Below are 8377 nucleotides of genomic sequence, written 5' to 3' on the forward strand. Positions count from 1 at the left end.
AACAAACAAACAAACACTAGACTCTATTCTGTTCATAGTCACCAGGTTATGGCTGGTTTTTATGACTTCTCTACCAGTCTAACCCTTTTGCATCCTTCTCCTGGGAGTATGAAGTTCACTTTTGTTACCCCATTATTATCATTTCTATTTTGCCATTTCAGACACAGAGGCTGAATTCAAGATCATATCACTGGTAAATATGGAGACGGACTAGGAACCCAATCACCAGCTTTCGTCCAGACCCAGAACCAGCTAACTCTGTCGTTTGGACATGCAGATGTACCTAAGGGAATCCACGCACAAAACCTCCAGGCATACAGTCAGAGCTCTAAGATACCTTTTTCAAACAAGGTCTGACGACATATGTCACTTCTACTTGGCCCCCATCTGTCAAGCATGAGAAGACCATTTAGCAGTCACTCCTGGGTCCAAATCAAGTGAAGGACAAGAGAAATTCAGATTTGGCAGGCTTTGGGGGTGATTTTAGAAATATACTAAAAATGTCCTCAAAAGGAGAGTACACTACCTTTTCTGCGGAGTGTCTTTAACTTTGGCAAGATCAGAAGTGTTATCGGCCCCCATGCATCAACGAACTCTGTGACGTCATGGATTCCTCCCAGTTGAGGTCCAGAACTAACTACTATGCCAAAATCAATGGGTCAGTAATCTTCAAGATTGGCTGTTAGTCATGTAAATTTCAATTTACATGACTCTAACCTTGTTAGAGAACAGCTGTGAGTCAGGTAGGTTTTCAAACCTGGTTTTAATTATGGTGAAACACAAGCTGATTGGCATTTGGGCAAGGGGTGCTTTATTTTATTTACTTCAAATTGGAACTCATGACCCAATAAGTTTAAATGAACCTTAAAGTTTCCCTGAACCGTGGGCAGGCTCATATGGAGAAATTTTGTATATATCGCTATAAATGGGCAGATTCCTCTGTAAATGTAACTGAAGCTCCCAGGGTGGAAACAAGAAGAGAGGTGTCCAGAGAGGAGGCACGTGTGAATTTTGTGGGTGAGACTTGGGGGTTAGCTCCAGGTACTAAGCTCCACTGTGAGAGCATAGACTTCTTTTCCAGATGCTAAGGCTGTTGTGGATTTCTAGGATAACTGGTCCCTAAACATAGGACATTGAAGGCAAAAGGAGAAGAGGGCAGCAGAGGATAAGAAGATTGGAAAGCATCACCGATTCAATGGACATAAACTTGGGCAAACTCTGGGGAGATAGTGAGGGACGGGGAGGCCTTGCCTGCTGCAGTCCATGGGATGCAAAGAGCATGACACAACTTAGCCACTGAATAACAACAAAACAGAACATAAACACCCCTCTCTCTAAGATAAAGAGTATGTTTTAGTTGCTCAGTCATGTCCAACTGTTTGAGACCCCATGGATTGCAACCCGCCAGGCTCCTCTGTTCATGGGATTCTCCAGGCAAGAACACTGGAGTGGGTTGCCATTCCTTTCTCCAGGGGATCTTGGGGACCCCGGGATGGAACCAGGTCTCCTGCATTGTGGGCAGATTCTTTACAGTCTGAGCCACCAGGGAAGCCCCTCTAAGATAAAGGCCTTCTCTAATTCAAAGCCACAACTCATAAAGACATTGCCCAGGGTAAAGTCATCTGTCAGGAAACTGAAAGGCTGAGCCATCTGGTGGGGTTTTGAGAGAGTCATTTCCTAGGCAGGTTGATAAGAAGTCTAGGGGTCCCTAACAAGAGAGGGGTCTGGAATTCTCAAGGAGGAAGAAAGGACAAACTTTTTTTCCCTCTACATTCCTTAGGATTATATAACAATAATGTATCCTGACTGAGGACAGTCTCTGGATTAAACCTCCTGGCTAATCCTGTTACCTTAAAATGTAAATTATGGGAGTAGGTCTAGTGAGGTCTTTACAACCTCCAGACGTTCTTTTGATTCATTGGAGAGTGTATAACTCCACTGCTAACACTAGCAAGGGGGTACTCTTTCTGCCCCCCTTCTGATGCCTATGTCAGAAGCTTTCTCTGTCTCCTTTATACTTTAATAAAACTTTATTATACAAAGCTCTTCGATTAACTTCGATTAACTTTCGCTTTGGAGGATTCCCTCAAGGAGACCAAGCTTCTGGGGATTTCTTTATTCACGTTAAAACAGAAGAGGACCTTTCTCTAGAGAGGATCAGCCCTGATGCTTTCTCGGTATTTGCAGATGGTTTTGAGGGCAGGAGGCGGCTAATCTTTTTTGTCACCGCATCCGAGGTCGGCTGTGTCTTCTTCACCTTCCCTGAGGGCCAGCCGAGGGTGCCCTCACTCGTCGTCGGAGGACGGGGTGGTGGGCTCCTTCTTGCAGCTGTGGTGCTTGGCTTGGTGTCGTCGGAGGTGATTGGACCGGGTGAAGGCCTGGCCGCAGTCCGCGCACTGGTAGGGCCTCTCGCCGTTGTGCACCCGAATGTGCTGGGCCAGCTCCGAGGCCACGCGGAAGGCCCGGCCACACTCGGCGCAGAGGAAGCCCTTCTCCCCGGAGTGGATCTGTTGGTGCCGCTTCAGGGTGGAGGAGCGCGCGAAGGCCTGGCCGCACTGCGCGCAAGGAAAGGGCCGCTCGCCGGTGTGGATGCGCTGGTGGCGCGCCAGGCGCGAGGGCTGCGCGAAGGCCACGCCGCAGTCGGCGCACTTGAAGGGCCTCTGGCCGGTGTGCAGCGTCTGGTGCTCCAGCAGGTTGGAGGATTTGGTGAAGCACTTGCCGCAGGTTGGGCAGGGGAAGGGCCGCTCGCCCGAGTGCACGCGCTGGTGCTCCATCATCCGGCTGGCCACTGCGAACTCCCTGTCGCAGGTGGGGCAGCGGAAGGGCTTCTCGCCCAGGTGCGTGCGCTGGTGGCGCAGCAGCGACAGCGGCTTGTTGAAGGTCAGGCCGCACTCGGCGCACGGGAAGGGCTTGTCGTTGCTGTGCATGTTGCGCTGGTGTTTGCGCAGGTCCGAGGAGCGCACGAAGGCCTTCCCGCAGTCCGGGCACGGGTAGGGTTTCTCGCCCGTGTGCGTGCGGATGTGCTTGCGGTGATCGGAGGACCAGGTGTAGGTCTTGTCGCAGAAGGGGCACTGGTAGGGCCGCTCGCCTGTGTGCAGGCGCTGGTGCTGCTGGAGCGTGGCCCGGTGGGAGTACGCCTTCCCGCACAGCTCGCACGCGTAAGGCTTAGCGCCCAGCGACTTCTGGACGGCCCTCCCGCCCCGCAGGCACTTGTAGGGACGTGCCTCGCCCTGCCTGCCCTCCCCGGAGCCCGCCGGGTTCGGGTCCTTAGAGCCCTTCCGCGCTTTGGCCAGAGCCTCCTCCACTGCCAGGCAGGCCTGGGTAGCCGACTCCTGGGCTGGTGTGTGTGTCTCTTGCGTGGAGAGGTCCCAACTGCCCCCTGCTTTGGGGACACACGCCCCCGCAGAGGAGTTGTCTGGGGACTTGTCTCCATCCTTCTGTGCACGGAAGTACCTTGCAGAACCAAGGAAGTTGGATGGGACCCCGAGGGTGGCGTCCAGATTTGCCCTTGAGTCTGCCTCATCACCAGCAGGTAATGAGGCCCTAGGAGGTTGCGTCTCCCCGAACCACTTGCGCGCGAGGCCCCTGGGGAGGGCACTGGGAGTCACGCTTGCTCTGGGGGAGGCCTCGGTTGGGGTGATCTTTGACGCATCTCTTTCCCAACTGGCCTTCTTCCGCAGTGGTGCCATGGGTTTCTTCCCCACGCCTGCGGCACTAAAGGAGTCAGAGAATTTCTCTTCCTTCCTGCAGGCTGGATGCTTCCAGAGCAAGTCAGGATTGTCCTCGGTCACTTGGGAGCTGCCCCTTGGTCGGGCCTGCTGATCAGGGTCACCAGTGGCCCCTTGGTCTCCTGCCTTTCCAGGAGCCTCATCCTCACTCTCCAAGTTGACGCTCAGCATCCCGGGGTCATAAGCCTCCCCAGTCAAGCTGCAGAGGGGAGATGCATCTCCCCACCCATCCTGGGGGTCCCCCTGTGCCATTACGTGCAGGCCCTTCTACTCTTGCTTCTCCAAGACAGACCTTCACTTGGCTCAGGAAACCTGCAAAAAGGAAGATCCCAAAGAACAGACTTCGTCACCTTCACAGCCACAGGAACTGAGTTCTCACTACAGGTCTGTATGCAGCTGGCAGCCACACCAGCCACTGTTGGTCCCTCACAGGTGAAGGAGGACCTGGAACCTGTGAAAACTCCCCAGTCGCCCTTAGTCCTGTGGAGGTCCCCCTTGCTGGAAGCCCCAGGAGACAGTGCTGTCAGGATGGCCAGTGTGAGCATTTGCTGAGTAGCATCTGTGCTCTGTCCCACCCTGGGGCTCAAACACCAACTGCTAGCCGGGTGGGTTCTCTGTGAGCTGAGGAAGAATAGACGAAGGGCAGAAAGCAAGGTCTGGTTGTCCTTGGACCTCTTACACCTTCGGCGCAGCCGGGAAGCTGGAAACCAGGCTGGCTCTTGCTGTTCCTGCCAGGAGAGCAAGCCTGCCGTGTTTTGATGGTGGCAGCGAGGCTGCCTCCCACACACTGGGCTGTGTGGGCCACCTCTTCCAAGGACACGGACCAGCTCCTGGGAGCATGGGGGTGAGTCAGGAAGACACTACGGTGTTCCCAAGAAGAAACCCAGCTGCCCCTCCCTGCTTAAGTGGGGCTTCTCAGGCCTTTGTAGCAAAGCACCCCTTGCTGGTGGGCAGGGTAAAACACATCCAACCAGGGAGAAAGGGGTGCCCACTGAAAGCTTGAACTACCCCCGAAATACTGCTTCATCTTAAACATTCATGGGAATGTACATTCTATGTCCTGTTTATTTTAACTTGAAAAGAGTGTTTTAAGTTAGTTTTGGTTTAAATGTTTTAACTTTCCCCCAGTGTGTTATATTTAGCCTGTGGCCTCATGGATTCCTGGCATACCCCCATATATCCCAGGGGTGCCTATACCCCAACTTGAAAAGTGTAGACTTAGGGTTTTGACAGCAAGGCACGACAAGGGAGCCTTTGAGATGCATTTTCCGATTGATTTTATTTTAGCTTGAAGACACAGAGACCTGCTGAGGTTGGCTAATAAGGATTGTTTGTATGAGTTTTACAGGGGTTGCCTGAGTGAGAGGCAGGCTACTGAGGGTCTCTGTGGGGCTGGGGTAGGGAGTGAGGGGGAGGAGCAATTTCTAACCCAAGCAATTTCTAACTCTAACTGAGTTTGGTCTGGAGGGAAGCTTCTGAGAATCCCAGAGATCAGTAGTACTACCAGTTCCATTTTCTGGGCAAATGTTACGAGCCAGACAGTGTGCTGCATACTTCACAAGCCTGACTTTCTTTATTCCTCCCAGCAACCTTTAATATAGACACTGTTACTGTTAGAGTAACCTTTCCATTTCATAGACCAGAAAACTGAGGCTTCAAGAGATTACTCACCTGCCTAAGGTCACACAACTCATAGGCAGCAGCCCTGGGGTTTCTGCCTTCAAGGAGTTGTCCTGGCTCCCAGATGTGGCCTCCCCACGAAGGCCCTGCCTAGAGGCCGGGCCCTGCCCAAGAATGGCCACAGCATCCTAGGGGGAGAGCCACTGCTTTCTGAGGCATCAAAGCCCCTTGTGTTTACTGGGCCAAGGCACCTTGGCTATGGGGCCTCGTGGCTGGGCTCCTCCCTGCCCCTGTTGACCCAGATTGCCCTCGGCAGGAGAGAGAGGCCAGATTGCCCGCTACAGAGACTGTTGCCCGGGGCGGTCAGGAGTATGAGTCATTGAGTGTTTACTTTCCGAAAGCTGCTGCGCTTCTCCTCCGCCCACCTTCCACCACCTCTCAGAGGGATCGGCTCTGCACTCCTCTTCAGGGTGGAGGCGTTCCATCTTTGCTCAGCAACACAGATTCATTCGTTGGACAGATGTGGAGCAAATGGTTAAAATCATATGCCTGTATCAACAAACATCTCTGAGCCTGGTCCTCTTCATCTGCAGGATGGAGATACTGCCCCTACTGTATACTCCGTGGGATGCTCCTGCACACACGCGGCTGGCACTCAGTGACTGGGGCATTGTTACTCGAGCTGCTCACTCCTCTGGGAGGTGTCTAGGTGGACGATCCTCGCAGTTTGGTGCTCGAGGTTCACACAGTAAGGTCATGTCCTGATTTATTAGCCCCTGTGCCATCAAGCTGCCCTTCTCCCAGCTTTTGCCTGATCATAAGCCCAGGTACTGTGAAAATGTGTGGAGGTGCAGCAAAGAGGAGGAATCCTCACTCTCTCCTTGGACACAGAAGCCATAGATGAAGGGAGGACACAGGGCAGTGATGACTGGGGTCCAGCCTCTCCTGTCCCTTTGTGCCCGAAGCCCAGGGGCCACTGCCTCCCTCTGACCATCCTGCTCTGTCCCTGTAATGTGTTAGAGTTGAGCTGACATACCTCTTGGCAGGAAACCAGGTTGGATGTATTTTCAGTGGTTCTTAGAGAGTAGCTGTGCCTGTGTGTGTGTGTGTATGTAGAGGAACACAGCACTGGCCAGCATGCCTGATCCAGACTGTGGTCTACCAGTCAGACGGCAAGAAAGTGCTGGATTTGAGTGAAGCAGATTCTTTCTTTCTGTGGGACAACGTGCCATGCAGGTTCATGGGGAGTGTTTCACAGACCACATCCCACCTACTCCCCACCCTTCCTCTGGCACGTGTCCCCATTTCTACACAACACACGTCTCATCCCCGTCCTTCAGGCCAGAAGTGAGCCTCCTCAGGGTGGCACCCAGCCCTCTGCTAGCTCATCGCTGACAGGGGGCTGCCTTCCAAATGGGAAACTCCTCCCCTATCTGCAGCCACGTCCCCTGCTCACTTCTTCCTGAAGTGGCCAAAGGTGCTCTCTTGACCACCAAGAAGACCGAGAGGAAGGCAGGGGCTCAGGAGGGGGTTTTTTGGCCAAGTTGACACGAATATTCCCGGTCTGGAAGAGGAACCCTGATGCCACGGTGCGGCTAGCCCCTCTGCTTTCCAGATGCGCTGACCCCAGAGGCAGGCAGCATGCAGTCCTTTCCTGGACCTTCCTCCACACTTACTGTCCAGGTGCAGCTCCAGCACACCCAATTCACCCGTGGATGTGATGCATTGCAGAAACCTGGCCTCACGGCTTGCTCCAGCTCCTGGCCCCAGCCCCCTCTTTCCTTGCATAGATGGTACCCAGTGCACTCCAGGGCAACCACCTCCCTTCTTCTCCCCTTCCCACCACCTTCAGACCTGGCTCAATTCTGGCTCACACATGAATACTCACTTACCTGGGCAATGCAGACAGCCAAGGAGGCCCCCAGCCCAGCTTCTCTGCTCTGTGTGGCTTCTTGGCAACAGGGAGCAGAGCTGGGTACGAATCAGCGGAGACGGTGTCTCGGTCCCTCACACTTTTGTGTCCAGTCCAGCAGCTGCAGAGAGAGCTTCGGGAGGTGGGGCTGGTGTAAGACACTCAGCCTTCCTGCCTGCAGCCCAGAGGGCAGCCTGGGAAGTCCAGGGGGGCTGCCCTGTCTCACAGCCTGAACCAATTCCGGCTGCTTCCTCTGAGCCCGCCTCCCCTCCAGTCTTCCTCGCTCTCTCCTTTCCTCCCGCCCTCAGGAAGGTTACTCAGTCCTGCAGGTGGCCCTGTCCCTTCTGTGCACTCTCACCCCTTCTTCCACTACAGCAAGCACTCCATTTTTCCATCCTGCCCCGATATGTCCTTGAGCCTCTGGTCGCACTGTGAGCTTCATGAGGAAGCGTGTTTTTTCTTCCTGGGAGGCAGGACCGGGTATTTGGTCTGTACCCCTACCTCCCCCATTCTCGTACCCACCTTTTGCAGCACTATGGTTTGAACAGGGGTATTTCCGGAATGTTTTGTAGTTATCATTGGCTCAAAGATGCCCGTGACCATTTAGCTAGGGGTGAGGTACAGGAAGATAATTTTCTTTCCTAATTCATGCACAAACCAGGCCTGTCTCACCATCTTTCAGCATTGCTGTCCAGGCAGGTTCATTTTGCAGAGCAAATTGGCCCAGGGTTGAGACTCAGTATGTCTAGAATTGGTACCCACTCAAGTCTAGGGTGCCTTTATTAGGGTGAGTGCTCAGGACACTAAAATAGGGGATAGAATGTGATGTCCCCAGGTGGCCAAAAATACACTCAGGGTTCTGGTGCATTTGAACCTTAACTCACGCCCTGTGTGACCTTGGACAAGTTACTTGACCTCTCTGTGCCTTAGCTTCATATCTGTAAAATGGGGATCGTGGCAGCATCCTCATCACAGGGGTCTTGGGAAGGTTAAATGAGATCATGCACATAAAGAGCTTAGCACCGTGTCCGGAACATAGTTAAGTGCCCAGCGAAGTCAGCTGCCCTCCTTGTTATTATTGATATCCTTGTTTCTGGGGAACATGTGGCTCATGGGG

The 8377-nt window shown here is 53.5% G+C and overlaps 1 protein-coding gene across 1 annotated transcript; it reads right to left on the bottom strand.

Moving 5' to 3' along the window:
- Positions 1-2285: 2285 nt before the first annotated feature.
- On the bottom strand, positions 2286-3980 carry ZNF648 (zinc finger protein 648). Its single transcript, XM_019976316.2, has one exon. The coding sequence runs from the start codon at positions 3978-3980 to the stop codon at positions 2286-2288; it is 1695 nt and encodes a 564-aa protein (XP_019831875.2).
- Positions 3981-8377: the final 4397 nt, after the last annotated feature.

The sequence above is a fragment of the Bos indicus genome, chromosome 16, assembly GCF_029378745.1.
Source record: "Bos indicus isolate NIAB-ARS_2022 breed Sahiwal x Tharparkar chromosome 16, NIAB-ARS_B.indTharparkar_mat_pri_1.0, whole genome shotgun sequence".
Taxonomy (NCBI): domain Eukaryota; kingdom Metazoa; phylum Chordata; class Mammalia; order Artiodactyla; family Bovidae; genus Bos; species Bos indicus.